The sequence below is a fragment of the Macaca nemestrina genome, chromosome X, assembly GCF_043159975.1.
Source record: "Macaca nemestrina isolate mMacNem1 chromosome X, mMacNem.hap1, whole genome shotgun sequence".
Taxonomy (NCBI): domain Eukaryota; kingdom Metazoa; phylum Chordata; class Mammalia; order Primates; family Cercopithecidae; genus Macaca; species Macaca nemestrina.
The window spans coordinates 113,366,984-113,389,107 of NC_092145.1; the positions used below are offsets into that span (position 1 = coordinate 113,366,984).

At 40.1% G+C, this 22,124-nt stretch overlaps 1 protein-coding gene across 5 annotated transcripts in view; it reads right to left on the reverse strand.

Annotated features, from left to right (window-relative positions):
* Positions 1-765: 765 nt before the first annotated feature.
* The window catches only part of LOC105463721 (jade family PHD finger 3), a 150,886-nt gene continuing 129,527 nt past the window's right edge, over positions 766-22,124 (reverse strand). For all 5 annotated transcript variants that reach the window (XM_011710954.3, XM_011710985.2, XM_011710975.2 and 2 more), the window contains 3 exons: positions 7,394-7,864; positions 5,820-5,937; positions 766-3,852 (listed from right to left, as the gene is read on the reverse strand). In XM_011710954.3, coding sequence (XP_011709256.2) covers positions 2,942-3,852; positions 5,820-5,937; positions 7,394-7,864 — 1,500 coding nt within the window. In that variant the 3' untranslated portion in view covers positions 766-2,941. The remainder of the gene's footprint in view (positions 3,853-5,819; positions 5,938-7,393; positions 7,865-22,124) is intronic.

The window sequence follows — 22,124 nt, forward strand, 5'->3', positions numbered from 1 at the left end:
TATTCAGTGGTAAGTTAGTTTTTACTTCTATCATGTACTTTTCCCCCAATTCTGAAAGGTCAGCAAGCATACTGAGGATTTTAAAGTCCTATAAGGAAAATAACCCAGGACTGTGCATCCTTTGGCTTATCCTCTGAATTTAAAGTTGCTTCAACACAAGGACAAAGATTCATCTCCCATTGGAAATGTACACATTAGTATAAACTCAATAGCTTTTGTTGGCTATAACAGGGTATACCTGTAGTTTCAGTTCTCTAGCAGAGAGAGAGAGAGAAAGAGAAAGAGAACCAACTTCACCTTTATCTTCACTACTGATTTACCCAGTGACCTTTGGCAAGTACATTTTTCAATCATGAAAATGTTTATAATGCCTAAAAGCTCCCCTTGACACCACATAATCCCATGACATCAACATACTCACAAGACTCCAAACAGAATATTGTAAAGAGTATATATTTAAGAGATGCCTGACTGAAGCCTTTTCAGTCTTGTCACTTTAGATAGGATCTATCTCTCTGGTGATGTTTTATGATGATCCTAAGGCCTTTATCTTAACAGTCTGATAAAATCATGATTTCTTGGTAAAGTTCAAGTATCCAGAGTTCTCCTGGGTCCCCGGTATTGACTTGAATGTTGAATGTGTGCTTCTAAACATTCAGTTCCTCCTCTTCCTCCTCCCCCTCTCCACACTATCTGTTTTGTTCAGTGAATATAATTTTTTAAATATAAAACGAACATATGTAACCAATATGCCAAAATAAAAAACACACTGACAGTAGTTAGCAGTTTTCATAATTTAATGAAAAAGTATTGGTAAAAAGGTGACATTTGAAAAAGGACTGAGCTTATCTTGGAAAACTGGACTATATAAGACAAAATGAAAAAAATTAACAAAGAAGGTTAAGAGGTAATACTTCAAACAACAAAATGTAGCAAATACATTTTGGGGTAATTGAAATTTACAACTGAAGGCTCCTTCATTTACCTAGGAATATCCTGTAAAAATATTACAACTATATTTCCCTGACGAATGATATTTTAGTCAATACTCTCCCAATGGCATTACATATGGAATTTGGCTGAAGCACTGTTTCGATGTCTGCTTTTCCTCCCACTCAGAATTGAAAGGCATGAAAGGACATAGGCTACTGCACTGGCCTCTGACATAAGGAATTTACAACACAGCTCCATCATAATTTCATTACCATGAAGGTGTCAAATTAATATCTACTCCAGAGAACTCAAAGAAAAAGCACAGAAACCTATGCGTAAATAGGGGAAATTCTCTTCCTCATTTTGATAGTTTTTTTTCCAAACAAAATACAGGACACCTACCACACATGCTATGGCATGTTTACACATGTACATAGGCACAAAAGAAATATTTTGAAGATGTAGCCAAAAGAGAGGCGAAACACATATTTTCAGAAAAGGAGAAAGCAAAAAGCAAAGGAACTCATTAACAACATGACAAGAACGCAACTGGGGGAGAGGAAAACTGCTGAGTTTTCCATATTGACGGAGAGAGGGCCCCTGCCTTGACTGACTGGCACCTACTACAACTGGGCTGTTTCACCAGTAAGAAGCTTTAAAAATGGAAAATGGCCTCTTTTGTCTGAATATTCCCACTACACTTTCCCAAACTAGAAGAAAGAGAATATTAATTTAAGGCTAAGAAGAAAAGAGAGCTGAGAATTATAGTCTGCTTCACATTTAAGAAACGGCATCATTTCTCTCTTATTTAAATGGGAAGCAGACATGTTTTTATCCACCTCCCCTGCAAATGTAATTATTCTCTTCCTACTAGAAATTAATCAAGGCTGATAGTTTGGGAACAGGGTATAAGCAACTTCTGAAAAATGGCTCCAGCCTTTTTGTTTGGGAAACTGCCTCAGATTCAAAGTTGACACAAAGCTAAATTATATCCATGTGTTAAACACATGCTTTCAAATTCTGTTTGACAATAAAAATCTGTTTCAAAATTAAAGCAGGTAAGAATACTTAACCTCTGTGCATTTTACTATATTTTAATTATACCTCAATAAAAATTTTATAAACATTAAAGCAGGTATACAAAAACTGTCAGCCAAACTTATTTTAGTCAAACTTATTCGAAAACAACAACACAAAAACCCTGACCTGGTACAAATACCCCAGAAATGGTCTCACTTTGGGAAAGGCTCTGGAATACTTCATAAATGCCTAAACAGAGAATCAGAGCATTTTCCTTGGAAGTAGTACTTTTGTACTTTTGTAAACACTATCCACAAGTTAGCCTTTTATGCTTGTCAGTCAGGTGAAATAGTTATGAGTGTGTCCCCAACAAGCAAGTTTAGGAACAGGCACTGGACACTGATAAGCATGAGGAGTATTGACTCAGTAAGTTAAGATACTGTGAAAGGAACTCAACCTTGTGCAGAACAAAGGAAGACAGTAGTGAGTTTGACAGTATCTAAGATGGTGGTCTCCTGGTCTCTCCCCTGAAAAGGGTTTATAGATACCAGTGGAATTAGAAACTTCCTACAGACAGGAGCTCTGGGAGTCACATGCTGTAGCTTCAAAAGATAAGTAGTTTTAGTGTCTGATAATCATGGTCTCTTGCAAATCAGTTAACAATGCAAGGACTCTTAATACATATACTTGTCAATGTGTTATATAACTGCAAAGCTGCCCCAAAATATTTACTGAGCAAATACCCTGGGCCCAGCTGTTCCCAATAGCCTCTGACAAACCAACCTCTGGACAACCTGCAATTACTGTAATGTGCTTGTAAAAACTAGACTTGAAACATTTTCAAAAACTGCAAGACAATTTACTATGGAAAAATGTTATCCTTTTCACTGCAATTTCTCTTAACATATGCTAAAATCCTTTTGGTGTATGGGTTTTCCCCAATATATGGGGCAAAGGCAAAGGTTGGGTCATCCTTGGAAGTTTCTAATCACCTTTGCATTGAACTGTGGGAAAGGGGATGTGTCTTGCTTTTACCATGGCAATCCCGTCTAGAGTCATGGGGAGGATTTTCCCTGTCTGAGCTATCTTTCCTTACCCTGACTTTTTCTTTATTCCCATCACTTTCTGCTTCTGAATCACTCAGCTCCAAATCTGGGCAATAGCCATCATTTTCCTGATATGGAGCTCTCCCTGCAGACCGCTTGAGAAGCTGTCTACCCCAGAACTGCTCCTTGGGGCTCATATTCTTGGTTGGCTTCACATAGCACTGGAGGTCCTCTGCGTTCCTCACCCACCTATTGGTGGTCTCTTTAAAGGACCTACTAAAGTGTTCTACAGTGGATTTTCTAAAGCTGCCCTGACTGACCAAGTGGGGACTGAGCACAGGCTCCTGGTCACAGAACATCTCACTCGAGCTGTCTTTTTGGGTGACATTCCCAGACCAGCTGCCCTCCAGGCCATTGGATTTGGCAAACTTGGAGTTAGGCTGACTTTTCCCATTCCCAATGGAAGACTGTCCATGGAGGGCAGCCTGAAGGACAAGAGGCTTTCCCAGTGACTGCCCATGATAGCACTCTGAAGACGGGGTTCTCCAAGCAGGACTGGACTCCTTTGTTTCACTCCTAGAATGGCTGAGACTGGCCAGCAAACGGTTATTCTTGCTCTCTAGTGGGTATCTCGGATATGATTTCGTTCTCATTTCTAGTGACTCCTGGGGCACCTGCATGCTCCTTATACTGTGAACAGAGGAGCTGCTGTCAGGAGAGTGGGGTTGCTGATCGGTTTCTGTGGAGCTGTTTCTGTGGTCTTCTGGGGTTGATCTGGGCATTTTTAACTTCAAGGTAATTCTTGGTGGTGGATAAAACAGTGAGTTTTCGAGTGCATTTGTCAAAGGTAGCCCTGAGGTAAAAAAGAAAGATTCATTTTAACAACAGATTTAAATAATGGCTTTTGTGCTTATGGCAGAGTGAGTTCACATACCTACTCTTCCAAATGTTTAACAAGCACCTGGCTCTGCTAGGTATGTACATCATAGTGCAGCAGCTGGAGTGAGCTGAACTAGAGGCTGGGACCAAGAATGCTACAGATGAGAAACTCAGCAATGCCACTGTTTGCTATATGGCTCCACACCTCTTTACCTCTGCTCCTTTAGTTTGTAAAATGATCACAAACTAGTATGCTGCCTCCTGCGTCCCATCTCTGCCCTTCCATTTCTGAGAAGAATGTCTCTAGCAATAGTTTAGAACTGGGTCTCCCTATTTGTGTGTCTCTGTATGCATGTGTCGGTATGGCACAGCACTTAGTATGTGTCTTAAACACACACATTTCAGGCCCCATCCTCTAATCTCTTCTGGCCTTCCTGAAGCAAGGCAAACACAAACCTTCAGAAACGTTGCAAGGGTTTTGGTGGGTGAAGAGTATGTATGTGTTTGAACTTGGCATTAGAGGTGATACTGGGTGGTTCCCATAAATTTTATATCCTTAACCTAGAATAATTTCCTGACTACAAATGAACATTATGGAGGTGAAAGGTTTTGTAGTGGTAAGGCCAGCAGAAAAGAATCATAACATTCCTGCCAATCGGCTAGCTTTAGGATTGGCTGGGGAGTATCGGCAATCAGTTTCTCAGTCAAGTCACCCTACAATCACAGTCAGAACAGGCCTTCTTGTATTATTTCAAGTACTTTGAAATTTAAAAAGCACTATCAAACAATTCCTTCTTGTATATGGACTTGACCTTTGCCCATTATCATCTTATGGTAGCCTCACAAAAATGAGATATCGAGAGGATAGCTTTTAGGTACCCCAGTGGGCAGCATTTGTTCCCCAAAGGTCCACCTTAAACACCCACAACCCCCATTTCTGTCAGCAGCTACCACCTGCTGATGCTGCAAGTCATAATGAGGTTGACTCCTACCCATCAGAAGGCATGTGGGTAGGAGCCAATTTCCTTGGCATGCAGGGACTCTCCCTGTTATCCTCTGCTTCTCCTTGTTTGTCATGTTGCCCTTTGTGGCTGAGCAGTCTTGCTGCCTCCTGCTATACTACTCTGTTGAGACTGATGACATTGAGATACTCCAGGGCCTCTGACACCCACTTGTCACCTCATTTCTGAGTCTCTCTCTTGCTCCATGGCTCCCTTGGCAGGAGCTGATTCTGCACACCCTGTCCAGTGACCCCTAGTTTCCCAGGCTCTGCCATTGACCACTGTGTTAAATGAGGCACAGGGAGTTTACAGGTGTCACTGAATATGACTGTTATCACTCCAGCCAAGCTCCCTATGCTTAGGGCACTATAATTATGCTCACCTGTCTTGCTCACCCAGTGAGCAGTATACCCTACAGGCAGGGATTTTGTCTTGCTTTCTGCTCTATCTTGTAAATCAGTTCTTAGTCCATTGTAGGTGCTCAACAAATATTAGTGAATAAATGAAAAGATAACAACTCAGATCTAAAAACTTACTTCTGGCTAAGGATTTGTTTTAATAGACTACTGTTAAGATGAGTAACCCTGGAATTAAGTGTTTTCTGGAAACGGGTTAGATTCTATCCTGTCGATTTCTAAATGAATTTGATAATTACAGAATAATTTCATGGCTTCAACTAATGGTCTCGAATATCTGTTTGGGACCTAGATTACCTGCCTTAGACCTACAACTCCTCCTACCTCACCCTGGGATTTCTTGCCTTATGAATTGACAGTGAAATGGGCCAGTTTATACCAAGATTAGACGGAAGCAAATGAGATATCTGACAAGAATTTAAAAAGATTTTTAAGTGGAATGACTGGCATGAAATTTAAATTGTTAAGATAGGATATAACCAGAGTCTACATATTTGTTAGGACATTTTAAATATACAGGTTACCTGCATCAATTTCTTGGTTAAGAAGCTGGACTTGCAAACCGAAGATCTGTTCCTGTATTTTGTTGTGTGACAGTTTCAGCTTCTCTCGCCTGCTTATCATATAGCACAGATTTCGGACCTGAAAGCCCAATCCCCAACAAATAGAGATGTTTGTCATGTTAAGCAAACCTGACAACTGAAATTGTTTGGCTAAAATAAAGACACTAAAGTCAGGTAGGGTTGAGAAGACAGAATCCAAGAGCTGCAGAATGAGAGCCACTCCACAGGAATTCACACAGCATGGTCAATTGTGGGATCATGGTTCCTATATAAATCAATAGTAAGAGCAAAATGCTCCAAATCTGCCTTCTGAAACCTACTCTCCTTGCAGTGTCATGGGTTTGATATTTATTTGCACAGCCAGGTTAGGAAGACCGAATGATAGTTTAACAATTCAGCATTCCCTTTAGATCCCTGAGTATGAATGATGGCAATGCTGGCTGTACCCAGTAGAATTTTCTAATCAGTGCCGGATGGGCAGGATACAGTTCCACTGGGAAGACTAGAAGTGTTTTCTTTGCTCACACTTTCAGCTCAACCAAGTTTCCACAGCCACAAAGGTGAAATACTCACTCTCTCATACTCCCTACCTAGGCAAGTTACACAAACTTTCTTTGCCCCAGTTTGTTCATCTGTAAATAGCGATGATGATAATAATAGTAGTTTTTCATGGGCATGTTAGAATTAAATGAATTAATATTTATAAAATGCTTAGGACAGTGTTGGCAATAATAGTAATAGTAGGTGCTATATGTGAGTGTCTTAAATTTTTAAAAGTGAGCCAAATCTATTAGTTCTCTTTCAAATTCTGGTAGCAGAGAAAAAAACACAAGCCATTTATAGAATTACATTTAATTAGAAAATTCTCTAGGATAAACACAGGGTTTAACTTACCCTTGAAGCCCTGCAGCATCTCATTTAGTAGATACCTGATAAATACACCATGAGTTATATTGAATTATCATGTGGAGTGGCTCTCAACTGGGGGAGAGCAGTTTGCAGACATTTTTGGTTGTCACGTTGGGGGTGTGTGTGCGGGTGCTACTGGCATCTAGTGGGTAGAGGCCAGGGATGCTGGTAAACATCTTAAATTCCCCCTACAACAAAGGACAGCCCCCTAACAACAAAAAACGATTCAGTCCAAAATGTCAACAGTGCCAAGTTTGTGAAACTCTAATTTGGTGTTTTCCTGAACAAAATTCACTCTTTCTTCAGCCTAAAGTCTCATAAATATGTCAGTAAAATATGAAGGGGCCAATTTAGGCTCAACAGTGAATAAAAACTAAACCAAATGAGAGTTTATTTCAAATGTAAAGTTCATAGAGCATATACGTGAGGCCTCTCAAATCCCCTGGATGTGCCTGCCAGAATTTACACAGAGCCCACAAGTCTGGGGCCACAAAGAGATCAGAAGATAAGCAAGGACACAGAAGCCCACACTATTATGAGCTGACTAACCATTATTAAACCGGAAGTGGGACCTCCATTTCTACACAGACCAAGACCTATATACTAGTCACAGCTGGTCACCTTACCCTCTCCAGGTCCTGGCGTAGATGCATAAACATTCTCATTCGAGTGTGAATGCTTTCCTCTTTTGGCTGCACCAGCCCATTTTCTTCATCCTCCTTTGGAGGAAATAATGGCTTATTGAAGTTACTTTTCCGCTTCAGTTTCCAGTAGTTATAGATAAAGTCCACAGCTAGTGTGGGCATACCCAGCTCTGCAGCCACATCTTCCACTCGTACCAAGGAATAGAACTCCTCCTCCAGCTCCCAAAGCTTCTGTGCCCGCAGGCTGGTTTTCTCACTTTTGGCCTGACTCTGCTCTTTAGCCCTGTGGTGGGGGTACTCAGCTTCTCCAAGTTTCTGCCTGTTTTGGCTATGCTTGAGGCAATATGACTTGAACTTCACTTCGTCTCCCTCATCTAGGATGGTCTTCATCTCTAGGCCGTGCTCAAAGGCACAGGTGACGTGGAAGGCAGTGATGCAGCTTTTTATAGAGCACTGTAGGAAGAAAATATGCATCAAGGTAGCAGGGTTGGAGGAAAAGGGAGAGCCCTATGTTTCTGGACCTAAATTGATAGCTTATAGGAAGCAAAGGAAAGACTGGGAGAAAGTTAGTCCTAAACTGACCATAACAGATGCTTTACAAGTAACCCAAGAAACCTGTTCTTACAGAAAACAGCAAACACAGAGGCCAAAAAAAAAAAAAAATTCAAACACTCCTTTTGAGGTTTCAGCTCAAGCATTCAAGCATCAAGTTTTCTGAGATGCTTTCCTGGGCTCCTGTAAACAGTCATGTAGTCTCTTCTCTGTGTTTCCCACATCACCCTATAAATGCTTTTATAATGGGACTTTTCACACTGTACCTATATCAATTGTCAAGTCCTTAGGGATAGATCTTAAAAACAGAAACTGTGTCTTTCATTTTGCATTGTCATTAACTATTGAAGAAGCAGTTGCTCAGAAAATGCTTATAAACAAACAAAAGAAAACACACAAAGTCAGTATTATTGCTAGAGCATTCACTGGTTCTAAAAAGATCACAGGAATTCCAATATCTAAGTAACCTAACTTCTTGAATTTTTTTCTTTTAAACATAAAAATTTTAGGCCAGAGCACAGTGGCTTACACCTGTAATCCCAGCACTTTGGGAGGCCGAGGCAGGTGGATCACTTGACACCAGGAGTTCGAGACCAGCTTGGGCAACATGGCGAAACCCTGTCTCTACTGAAAATACAAAAGTTATCTGGGCATGGTGGTGCACATCTGTAGTCCTAGCTACTTGGGAGGCTGAGGCATGAGAATTGCCTGAACCCGGGAGGTCCAAGCTTCAGTGAGCCGAGATCACACCACTGCACTCCAGCCTGGGCAATAGAGTGAGACCCTATCTCAAAAAGAATTTTATAAAACATTTAAAAATAGAGATGGAATCTGTGTTGCTCAGGCTGGTCTTGAACTCCTGGGCTCAAGTGATCCAACAGCCCCAGCCTCCCTCAAAGTGTTGGGATTACAGGTGTGAGCCACCATGCCCCGTGAAATTGTTGTTATAGAACTGAGCTGTCCAACTTGGTGGCCAAGTAGCCATGAGTGGCTATTTAATTTTTTTATTTTTTTAGATGGTGTCTCACTTTGTCGCCCAGGCTGGAGTGCAGTGGTGCAATCTCGGCTCACTGCAACCTCTGCCTCCCAGGTTCAAGCGGTTCTCCTGCTTCAGCCTCCCGAGTAGCTGGGATTACAGGCATGTGCCACAATGCCCGGCTAATTTTTGTATTTTTAGTAGAGATGGGGTTTCACTATGTTGGTCAGGATGGTCTCGAACTCCTGACCTCAAGTGATCTGCCTGCCTTGGCCTCCCAAAGTGCTGGGATTACAGGCATGAGCCACTGCGCCCAGTCTTAAATTTAATTAAATTAAAATTACGTATAATTAAAAAATTTAGTTTCTTAGTCACAGTAGCCACATTTTAACCACACTAGACAGCACAGACGTAAAACATTTCCATCACTGTGGAAAGCTTTTTTTTTTTTTTTTTTTTTTTTTTTTGAGACAGTCTCACTCTGTTGCCCAGGCTGGAGTGCAGAGGTACGATCTTGGCTCACTGTAACCTCTGCCTCCTGGGTTCAATCGATTCTCTTGCCTCAGCCTCCCAAGTAGCTGAGACTACAGGTGTGCATCACCATGCCTGGCTAATTTTTGCATTTTTAGTAGAGATGGGGTTTCACCATGTTGGCCAGGCTGGTCTAGTCTCGAACTCCTGGCCTCAAGTGATCTGCCCAACTCAGCCTCCCAAAGTGCTGGGATTACAGGCATGAGCCACTGCATGCTGCTGCCCAAAGATTTAAAATGCATGAGTGCACCTATGCGTTTATGTAGAGGAAGTGGGGAAAGTAAGGGAAGATTCATTTCTAAGGAAATATTGGGAATTCTTATGGTTAAAGCCAAGTGTTAACTCTTACATATGAATAAAGACAAAAAGAATGCAAAGGCCCGATAGATTATCTTAGATTGAGAAATTCAACACCTAAGAGAATACTGGAAACTGTCAAAGTTTTAAAGGGGCATATTCCATATTTCATTTAAATTAATTTCATATGATAAAGAATTCCAGGGATGAAATATAATTCTAAGATCATCTAATCCAGCCTCACATTTATTATTGCTTGAATTTCCTCTAGAGTACCTGATTTTCTACCTCCATCCCCCACTCTATACACATCCCCCTCCACTTTCCAATTAAGTGGTAATCTAGCCACTTACTGAATTCTTCCAGATAAGAAGCTCCTAAGATGGTCCACCCTGGCTTTTAACACCACTATCAGAAAAGTCTGTTATATTACAGTGAAGCCTCTCGAAAATGAGGATGATGAAAGTTCAAGATGTACTTTTACCTGGGTACTTTTTGTTATTACTTGACTAAGAAACTAGTCAGACATTTGAGAAACAAAAGTAAAAGGTATTCTTTAGTAAAAGATTTCAAGTGTTGGGCACAGTACTCTTTTGCTGTTTAATAACTTAAACATATGGGAAGAAAAAACAAATGGTTTTCTATTCAAGGGAATGAATAAGTGACATTAAACTACTATTATTGGGAAGCTAAAAACAGATCTTCTCAGGTCAAATTTATAGAACGTTTATAGAATATAGAGACATAAATATAAACATAAATTATTCAAAATAAAAGATAATGCACAGACAAGAATTGGGTACTTATATAAAAAATATGCCTTAGGAAACTGCCATAAAATCCAACTCTTTTCAAAAAAGATAATTCTGTGGTATTTATAGCTGGAGATCTATATATTTTGGTGGTGAAAAAATGCTGGTCAATGGGCACAAAGTTATAATTGGGAGGAATAAGTTCTGGTGTTCTATTGCACAGGGTGACAATAGTTAACAGAAGGGTATTATATTTTACAAAATAGCTACAAGAGAGGCTTTTGAATGTTCTCACCATAAAGAAATGATAAACGCATGAGATGATGGATATGCTAAATATCCTGATTCAACTATACAACATATATAAAGACATCAAATTATACCCTACAAATATGTACAACTACAATGTGTTAATAAAAATTGCAATTTAAAAGATAAAACTTGGGCTGGGTGGGCATGGTGGCTCACGCCTATAATCCCAGCACCTTGGGAGGTTGAGGTGAGAGGATCGCTTGAGCTCTGAAGTTCGAGACCAGCCTGGGTAACATAGTGAGACCTCATCTCTACTAAAAATAAAAAAACACAAAGTAATATTGCCATTAAAAAAAAGAAGAAGAGTGCCGGGCACAGTGACTCACACCTGTAATCCCAGCTGCTTGGGAGGCTGAGACAGGAGAATTGCTTGAACCCAGGAGGCGGAGGTTGCAGTGAGCCAAGATGGCGCCATTGCACTCCAGCCTGGACGACAGGGCGAGACTCCTTCTCAAAAAAAAAAAAAAAAAAAAAAAAAAAAAAGAAGAAGAAGAAGAAGAGCCAGGCGCAGTGGCTCACGCCTGTACTCCCAGCACTTTGGCAGGCCAAGGGGCGAGGATCGCTTAAGTCCAGGAGTTCAAGACCAGCCTGGACAACATGACGAAACCCTGTCTCTACAAAAAATACAAAAATTAGCTGGGTGTGGTGGTGCACACCTGCAGTCTCAGCTACTAGGGAGGCTGAGCCTGGGAAGTTGAGGCTGCAGTGAGCCGTGATTGTGCTACTGCACTCCAGCCTGGGCGACGGGAGTGAGATCCTGAAAAAAAAAAAAAGGGTTGGGCGCGGTGGCTCACGCCTATAATCCCAGCCCTTTGGGAGGCTGAGGCAGTTGGATCACTAGGTCAGGAGTTCAAGACAAGCCTGGCCAAGATGGTGAAACCCCATCTCTACTAAAAAGTACAGGTGGGCACCTGTAATTCCAGCTACTTGGGAAGCTGAGGCAGAGAACTGCTTGAACTCGGGAGGCGGAGGTTGCAGTGAGCCGAGATCGCGCCACTGCACTCCAGCCTGGGTGACAGAGCGAGACTCGGTCTCAGAAGAAAAAGAAAAAAAAAAAAAAAGAAGAAAGGTGCCAGTCAGATACCAGATACCTATTTGTTCTTTTCTAAAACATATGTCTGGCACATTCTATTAAATAAAATGCCTTTGCATACATCTCACTTATTTCCACTGTAACCATGGAAGGTGATAGAGAGGTTTCATTACACCCATTAAAAAAATATTTTTATCTTTACAAATTTAAAATAAAAAATTGAGATAGCACTGTTCTCTTTGTGGCAAGCAAATAGCACTTGTACAAAGCATCTTTTATGTGACACGTCTTTAAACACTTCACTACATGCATTACAGCATGGTCATTATATTCATTCACTGAAATGACAGAAACAGCTTTATTAAGATATATTTTATATACCATAAAGTTCGCCAGTTTAATGTGTACATTTCAATGGTTTTCAAATATATTTACAGTCATGCACCCATTGCCAATACCTAATTCCAGGATATTTTCATCACCGCCCACTCCAAATCTTGTCCATTTGTAGTTACTCCCTGTTACCAACTCCAGCCCCAAGCAACTACTAATCTACTTTCTGTCTCTATTGATGTGCCTATTCTGGACACTTCATATAAGTGGAATTACAACAATATGTGGTTGTGTGAGTCTGGCTTCTTTCACTTAGCATGTTCTTCAGGTTCCTCTATGTTGTAGCATGTATTAGAACTTCATTCCTTTTTATGGGCAAAAAATAGTTGTATGGATATACCCCATTTCATCAAGTTGATGGACATTTGGGTTGTTTTAACTTTTTGTCTGTTATGAAATAATGGTGCTATGAAAATTCATGCAGCAGTTTTTGTGTGGATATATGTTTTTATTTCTCTTGGGTGTTGTGCGGTAAAGGATAACCTTGTCTAAAGAAAGGTTTGGCTGTTTGTCTTTAGCTCCTTAGAAGTAACCTTTAAGCCCCTGGAATGTCCTGCCTGATAAGAGTGTCTTTGTTTACCTTGGGTCCTTGGGCCAAGTGAGATAGTCTATGCTAACAATGTGATTTATGGTAGAGACTTTGGGGCACCTTCTATCAGCCTGACCTCCGGAGGGACTGGAGAGTAACGTCAGCCACGTGGATGGTGAGCAATGCCTACGTGGCCAACTCTCAATAAAATCGCTGAACACCAAAGGTGAGTTTTTCTGGCTGGCAATACTCTGTGTGTATCATATACTGTTGCTGGGAGAAATAAGCACTATCTGCACAACTCCACTGGCAGGGGTAATGGGAAGCTGTATTCCAGGTCTCTCCTGGACCATGCCTCATACGCCTCTATCCTCGGCTGATTTTAAATCTGTATCTTTTCATTATAATAAATTATAACTATGAGCATAACTGTTCCTCTGAGTTCTGAGAGTCCTTCTAGTGAATTACTGAACCTGAGAATGGTCTTGGTGATCTTAAACTGCAGGTATATACTTAGGAGTAGAATTACTGGTTTATAAGGTAACTCTATGTTTAACATTTTGAGGAGCTGCCAAACTTTTTTCACAGCAGCTGCATCATTTTTATTTCCACCAGCAATGCATGAGGGTTCCAATTTTTCCACATCCTTGATTGTTTGCCTTTCTTATTGCTGCCACCCTAGTAGGTATGAAATGGTATCTCACTGTGGTTTATTTACTTTTTTTTTTTTTTGAGATGGAATTTTGCTCTTATTGCCCAGGCTGGAGTGCAATGGTGCGATCTCGGCTCACTGCAACCTCTGTCTCTCCTGGGTTCAAGCGATTCTCCTGTCTCAGCCTCCTGAGTAGCCGGGATTATAGGCACATGCCACCATGCCCAACTAATTTTTGTATTTTTAGTAGAGACGGAGTTTCATCGAGTTGGTCAGGCTGGTCTCGAACTCTTGACCTCAGGTGATCCGCTCGCCTCGGCCTCCCAAAGTGCTGGGATTACAGGCGTGAGCCACTGTGCGTGGCCGGAAAAAATAATTTTCTATATATTGTTCAGTAATTGTAGAAGAAAAATACTTTTTCAAATGCTTTCACTAGAGGAAAAATGCTACCTTTTACAAATCCACATCTGTAAGAAGAGTTTCCGTGCCCAGGCTGATCTTGAGCTTCTGGCTTTAAACAATCCTCTTGCCTCGGGCTCCCAAAGCACTGGGATTTTAGGTATGAGCCACTGCATCCAACCCAAAGTTTCTTCAAAGGGGAATGATATGCCTTAATTCCTAAATCAGTCTCTGGTGTTCTTTTTCAAGATTTTTATTCTAGCCACTCTATCTTATTCAATTTCTATCCCACACCTCAAACATTTATCCTTTATGTTACAAACAATCCAATTATACCCTTTTAGTTATTTTAAAACGATCATTCATCATGACCAAATGGGATTTATCCTAGGGACGCAAGGATGGCTCAACATATGCAAATCAATCAGTGTGAAAAATCGTATCTTCAGCATGAAGGACAAAAACTGTATGATCGTTTCAATTGATGCTGAAAAAGCATTTGATAAAATTCAACATCCTTCATGATAAAAACCCTCAATAAACTGGTCATAGTGAATGATCTTTTTAAAGTATTGTTAAATTTGGTGTGCTAGTACTTTGTTGAGGATTTCTGCATCAATGTTCATCCAGAATACTGGCCTGTAGTTTTCTTTTTTTGATGTGTCTTTGTCTGATTTTGGTATCAGCGTAATACTGGCTTTGTAGAATGAGTTTAAAAGTATTCCCTTCTCTTCTATTTTTTGGAATAGTTTGAGTAACACTGGTACTAGTTCTTTCTTTAAATGTTTTGTAAAATTCGGCAGTGAAGCCACTGGGTCCCAGGATTTTCTTTGAGGGGAAACTTTTTATGACTTCAATCTCACCATCTGTTACTGGTCTGTTCAGATTTTAAATTTCATCATGGTTCAATCTTGGTAGGTTATATGTGTCTAGGAATCTGTTCACTTCTTCTAGGTTTTCCAATTTGTTGGCATATAGTTGCTCATAGTAGCCTCTAATGATCCTTTGAATTTCTGCAGTATCAGTAGCAATGTCTTTTTCATCTCTGATTTTATTTATTTGGATTTTCTCTCTTTTTTTTTTTTCGAGTTGGGCTAAAGGTTTGGTGATTTTATCTCTTCAAAAAACCAACTTTTTTGTTTTGTTGATCTTTGTTTTTTTCCATTTCAACTTCACTTATTTCTGCTCTGATCTTTATATTTCCTTTCTTCTACTAATTTAGGGTTTTGTTTGTTCATTTTTCTAGTTCTTTAAGATGCATTATAAGGCTGAAGTTTTTCTATTTTTTTGATATACATACTTATTGTTATAAACTTTCCTCTTAGTACTGCTTTTGCTATATTCTATAGGTTTTGGTATGTTGTGTTCCCATTTTGTTTGTTTGTTTGTTTCAAGAGAGTTTAACATTTTCTTCTTAATTCCTTCATTGACCTACTGGTCGTTCAGGAGCATGTTGTTTAATTTCCAAGTGTTTGTATAATTTCTAAAATTCTTCGTTATTGATTTCTAGTTTTATTCCACTGTGGCCAGAGAAGATAATTGATGATTTCAATTTTTAAAAATCATTTTAAGACTTGTTTTGGCACCTGACACATGGTCTATCTTTGAGAATACTCCATGTGCCGAGGAGAAGAATGTATATTCTGCAGCTGTTGGATGAAATGTTCTATAAATATCTATTAGGTTGATTTGGTCTATAGTACAGATTAAGTATGATACTTCATTTTTTATCTGGATGATTTGTCCAATGCTGAAAGCAAGGTATTAAAGTCTCTAGCTATTATTTTATTGGGGTCTATCTCTTTAACTCTAATAATATTTGCTTTATATTTCTGGTTGCTCCAGAATTGGGTGTATATATATTTATGACTGTTCTATCCTCTTGTTGAACTGAACGCTTTATCATTATATAATGATCTTTTTGTCTCTTTTTATAGTTTTCTTTAAATCTATTAAGTATAGCTATTCCTGCTTTTTGATTTCCATTTGCATGGAATATCTTTTTCCATCCCTTTATTTTCAGCCTATATGTGTCTTTATAGTGAAGCATGTTTCCTGTTTTTTGTATTGATTCAGCCACTCTGTGTCTTTTGGAGAGTTCTGTCCATTATAAGTAAGGACTTATTCCTGCCATTTTATTTGTTTTCTGGTTGTCTTGTGGTCTTTTCTTCCTTCCTTCTTTCGTTCTTGTCTTCCTCTTAGTGAACATGATATTCTCAGGTGGTATGTCTTAACTTCTTGCTTTTTATTTTTGTGTGTATCTGTTGTATGTTTTTGATTTGAGGTTTACCATGGGCCTTGAGAATAATATCTTATAACCCAATATTTTAAACTGATGACAACACTGATTGCATAAATAAGTTAACAAACAAGCAAGGCGAGAACAAAAACTCTATACTTCAACTTCATTCCCTTAACTTTTTGCTGTTTCTATTTACATCTTATTATACTGTCCATGTCTCAAAAGTTATTGTAGTTATTATTTTTGATTGGCTAATCTTTTAGTCTTTCTCTTCAAGATAGGAGTTTTCATACCACAATTACAATATTATAATATTCCATGTTTTTCTGTGTACTATTACCAGTGAGTTTTGTACCTTCAGATGATTTCTTATTGCCATTAACAACCTTTTCTTTCAAGACTGAAGAACTCCCTTTAATATTTTTTTGTAGGACAGGCCTGGTGTTGAAGAAATCCCTCAGCTTTTATTTGGGAAAGTCCTTATTTCTCCTTCATGTTTGAATGATATTTTCACTGGATATACTATTCTAGGATAAAAGTTTTTCTCTTTCAAAACTTTTAATATGTCATGCCACTCTCTCCTGGCCTGTTAGGTTTCCAATGAAAAGTCTACTGCTAGATGTATTGGAGCTCCATTGTATGTTGTTTCTTTTCTCTTGCTGTTTTTAGGGTCCTTTCTTTATCCTTGACCTTAGGGAGTTTGATTATTAAATGTCTTGAGGTAGTCTTATTTCAGTTAGATATGCTTGATGTTTTATAACCTTCTTGTACTTGAATATTGATATACATTTCTCTACATTTGGGAAGTTCTCTGTTATTACCTCTTTGAATAAACTTTCTACCCTGATCTCTCTCTCTCTCCCTCCTCTTTAAGGCCAATCATTCTTAGATTTGCCCTTCTGAGGCTATTTTCCAGATCCTGTAGGCATGCTTCATTCTTTTTCCTTTCGTCTCCTCTCATTGTGCATTTTCAAATAGCTTGTCTTGAGGCTAATTATTCTGCTTGATCAAGTCTGCTGTTAAGAGACTGATGGATTCTTCAGTCCGTCAATTGCATTTTTTCAGCTCCAGAATTTCTGCTTAATTCTTTTCCATTATTTATTTATTTATTTATTTTTTTTGAGACAGAGTCTCACGCTGTTGCCCAGGCTGGAGTGCAGTGGCATTATCTCGGCTCACTGCAAGCTCCGCCTCCTGGGTTCACACCATTCTCCTGCCTCAGCCTCCCAGGTAGCTGGGACTACAGGGGCCCACCACCACGCCCAGCTAATTTTTTGTATTTTTAGTAGAGACAAGGTTTCACCGTGTTAGCCAGGATGGTCTCGATCTCCTGACCTCGTGATCTGCCCACCTCGGCCTCCCAAAGTGTTGGGATTACAGGCATGAGCCACCGCGCCCAGCCTCTTTTCCATTATTTGACATTTTTTAACTTTTAACATTATTTATTTATTTAACATTATTTAACATTATTTATTATTTATTAATTATTTATTTAACATTATTTAACTTTTTTCCATTATTTAACATTTATTTAACTCTTTTCCATTATTTAACATTATCTTTGTTAAATTTATCTGATGGGATTCTGAATTCCTTCTCTGTGTTTTCTCGGATTTTGCTGAGCTTCCTCAAAATAGCTACTTTGAATTTTCCATCTGAAAGGTCATATATCTGTCTCTCTAGGATTAATCACTGTTGCCTTATTTAGTTCATTTTGTGAGGTCATGTTTTCCTGGATGGTCTTGATGCTTGTGGATGTTCATCAGTGTCTGGGCATTGAAGAGTCAGGCATTTATTATAGTCTTTGCAGTCTGGGCTTATTTGTATCCATCCTTCTTCAGAAGACTTTGCAGGTATTCAGAGGGACTTGGGTGTTGTGATCTAAGTCTTTGGTCACTACAGCCATATCTGCTCTAGTAATGCCATGGCTCTTGTAGACTCGTAGATATACTACCTTGGTGTTACTGGGTAATATCTGGAAGAACTCCCTGGATTAACAGGCAGAGATTCTTATTCTTTTCCCTTACTTCCCTCTAAACAAATGAAGTCTCTTTCTCTGTGCTGAGTTGCCTGGAGATGGAGGAGGGCTAACATAAGCACCCCTATGGCCACCACTACTAGGACTGCACCCAGTCAGACTTAAAGCCAGCACAGCATTGGGTCTCGCCCAAGGCCTGCAGTGATCACTGCCCGGCTACCACCTATGTTTGTTCATGTCCCAAGGGCTCTACAATCAGTAGGTGGCAAATCCAGCAAGGCTTGTGTCATTCCTTTCAGGGTGGTGAATTCCTCCTGGCCCTGGGTGGGTCCAGAGATATTATCTGGGATCCACAGCCTGGAGTCAAGAACCTTAGGAATCTATCTGATGCTTTCTTCTACTGTGGCTAAGCTGGCACTCAAGTTGTATGACAAAGTCCTTTCTACGTTTCCTCCCCTTTCCTCATGCAGAGGAGTCTCTGTAATGAAATTCCTTATAATCAAAATTGTAAAAGTCTCAATTTGGTAAGACCTTTATAAAATAAAGAATCTGAACTCAAGTAATGAAAGTAAGAACTATTGCTCTGCAAATGAGAAACTTACACCAGAATGTTTCATCTCTCAATCTGTTAATCCATCATCCATCCATCAATCTAATATTAACTGTCTGTCTACCAGATCTGGGTATAGGGGATCTAAGGATGAAAGTCTAAGCTTACAGTCTAGTAGGGCAGATAAAACTCAAATAACCATAATAGAGGCAGAATGTGGCACATCAGGGCTGTAATACAATCCAGGTCTGTTAAGGTCAAGGCCAATATTTTCTCTTACTGCCTTCCAATCCAAAGTGCTGGGATTACAGGCATGAGCCACTGTGCTTTTTACCAAAGTCTTATTGCCACTTACTAATTATTGTAGGAAAAAAATAAGCCTGGGCAACACAGCAAGACCCTATCTCTATGAAACAAAAAACTTAGCCAGCCATGGTGGCGTGTGCCTATAGACCTAGCTACTTGGGAGACTGAGGTGGAAGGATTGTTTGAGCTCAGAAGTTCAAGGTTATAGTGAGCTATGATTTCACCACTGCACTCCAGCCTGAGTGACAAAGCAAGGCTCTCTCTTAAAAAAAAAAAAAAAAAAAAAAAAAAGGCCAGGTGTGGTGGCTCACTCCTGGAATCCCAGCACTTTGGGAGGCCAAGGCGGGTGGATCACCTGAGGTCGAGAGTTCGAGACCAGCCTGGCCAACATGGTGAAACCTTGCCTCTACTAAAGATACAAATAATTAGCCAGGTGTGGTGGTGTGTGCCTGTAATCCCAGCTACTTGGGAGGCTGAGGCAGGGGAATTGCTTGAACCCAGGAGGCAGAGGTTGCAGTGAGCCGAGATCGCGCCACTGAACTCCAGCCTGGGCAACAGGGTGAGACTCTGTCAAAAAAAGAAAAAAAAAAAAAAAAAAAAAAAAAAAAAGAAAAAGCACGGTGGCTTATGCCTGTAATCCCAGCACTTTGGATTGGATGGCCAAGGCAGGAGATCACCTAAGGCCAGGAGTTCAAGACCAGCCTGGGCAACACAGTGAAATCCTGTCTCTACAAAAAAATTTTTTAAATTAGCCAGGTGTAGTAGTGTGCACCTGTGATCTCAGCTACTCAGGAGGATCGTTTGAGTCCAGGAGTTCAATGGTGCAGTGAGCTATGATTGTGTCACTGCACTCCAGCCTAGGTGACAGAGTGAGACCCTGTCCCACAACAAAAGCAAAAATGAGGGAAATTGCAGTGACTCCAATAAAGAAAATAAGTTACTGGATATAAATCCAATGTGCTACTATAAAATGACCAAATAATAACTCTGAAAAATGAAAAATATATTATTTTTAGAGGGGGAAATGCATATCACAAATGAATCCATGGTACAATAAAATATGAATATATTTATTCAATAAACCATAATTAAGCACTAACAATGGGCAGGCACTCTACTTTGTGCCAGGGAAATTCACAGAAGAATGATGCACAACCTTGGCCCTCAAGGGACTCACATATGGGCAGCAACCAGGAAACAGCTTAAACACACAGGCAATGTCCTAGGGTAGTAGTCCCCATGAAAAGAGTTTTCCTTTAAATATTTTTCCTTTATTATTTTAAAGTGGCATAGTTAAAATAAATAAAATCATCCAAGAAAGGTTAAAAAAAAGAGGAAGTAGCCAATTCTGTCAGATATAAGAATGAATTCAAAAAATTAAAAGGGTCTTTGGGGGTCCAGATTATGTTCTTCAATTACAATGTCCCAGTAAAAGACCCTGGGTTCCTTGGAGGAATAGCTAATCCCAGGTTTACAGTAAGAAATCTACACGATAAGCCTGGAAAATACTGTCATGCCAGACAGCAAGAAATCTCACAAAGTGCCTAGCGTCATTATCCCTAAAGCCAGAGGTCCCCAACCTTTTTGGCACCAGGGACCAGTTTTGTGAAAGATAATTTTTCCATGGACTGGGGGGAGATGGTTTTGGGATGATTCAAGCACATTACATTTATCGCACACTTTATTTCTATTATTATTACATTGTAATATATAACGCAATAACTATACAACTCACCATAATGTAGAATCAGTGGGAGCCCTGAACTTGTTTTCGTGCAACTAGACGAGCCTATCTGGGGGTGATGGGAGACGGTGACAGATCAGCAGGCATTACATTCTCATAAGGAGCGCTCAACCTAGATCCCTTGCATGCACAGTTCACAACAGGGTTCACGCTCCTATGAGAATCTAATGCCACTGCTGATCTGACAGGAGGCGGAGTTCAGACGGGTAACCCTTGCTTGCTCACCACTTAACCTCCTGCTGTGCAGCCCGGTTCCTAACAGGCCATGGACCAACACTTGTCTGTGGTCTGGCAGTTGCGGACCCCTGCACTGTGCAATGATATTATATGTCCCCTCTTCACCGAAGAAGGTCGGCAGGCAAATATAACTCCAACCAGCTTGCAGTTCACATGCAGGAGGTCTGAGAGGTGAAAGGTCATCCTTTCCATCCCTCTAGCCAGGAGAGCCATCTTATTACATTTGGGACAGAAGGAGAAATAACATGGAAAGACAAGGCAAGCCTTGTGCCTTTGCTGGAGGTAACTGGGTGTTCCCAATCCCATCCATGTCTCCCCTAATTGCAGAAAACCATATACTGCATGTTCTCACTTATAAGTGAAGCTAAACATTGAGTAGACATGGACACAAAGAAGGGAACAGACACTGGGGCCTACCTGAGGGTGGGGATTGAAAAACTACCTGTTGGGCATTATGATGATTACCTGGGTGAGAAAATTATCTGTACACCAAACCTCTGCAACATACAATTTACCCATGTAACAAACCTGGACACGTGCCCTTGAACAGAAAATAAAAGTTGGAAAAAGAAAAAAACAAAAAAAAGAAATCATGTCCTTTGCAGCAACATGGGTGCAGCTGGAGGCCATTATTCTAAGTAAATTAATTAAGAAACAGAAAACCAAATACCACATGTTCTCACTTACAAATGGGAGCCAAACAGTGGGTATACACAGACATAAAGACAGGAAAAATACGGTGGGGATTACTAGAGGGAGAAGGGAGAGTACGAGGGCTGAAAAACTACCTATTGGGTACTTACTATGCTCACTATATGGGTGATGGGACCAAATGTATTTCAAACCTCAGCATCACACAATAGACTCATGTAACAAATCTGCACATGTACTCTCAAAATTGAAAATAAAAGTTGAAATTAAAAAAAAGGAACATGGGCCTGGTTGTTTCAGAATTATAGCCGGTTTCCACCCAGGATGGTATCATCTAGCTTTAGAAATCACTTAATTCATCAGCTCCGACAGCAAAGGATGTAAGATAAACTATCACTACGAATACTGAAAAGAATAAGCTTAATGGTCCAGAGGCAATATCCAAAAAAAGGATTTCCAGAAATGGTCCGTACAATGGCAGAGCCCTGAGAGTGGGTGGGTGATCTCCTGAGTGACCTTTCAGTAGACAGGACACTCTCACTGGGAGGGTGAGTCCAGCTAATTTGGTGTTAGCCCACT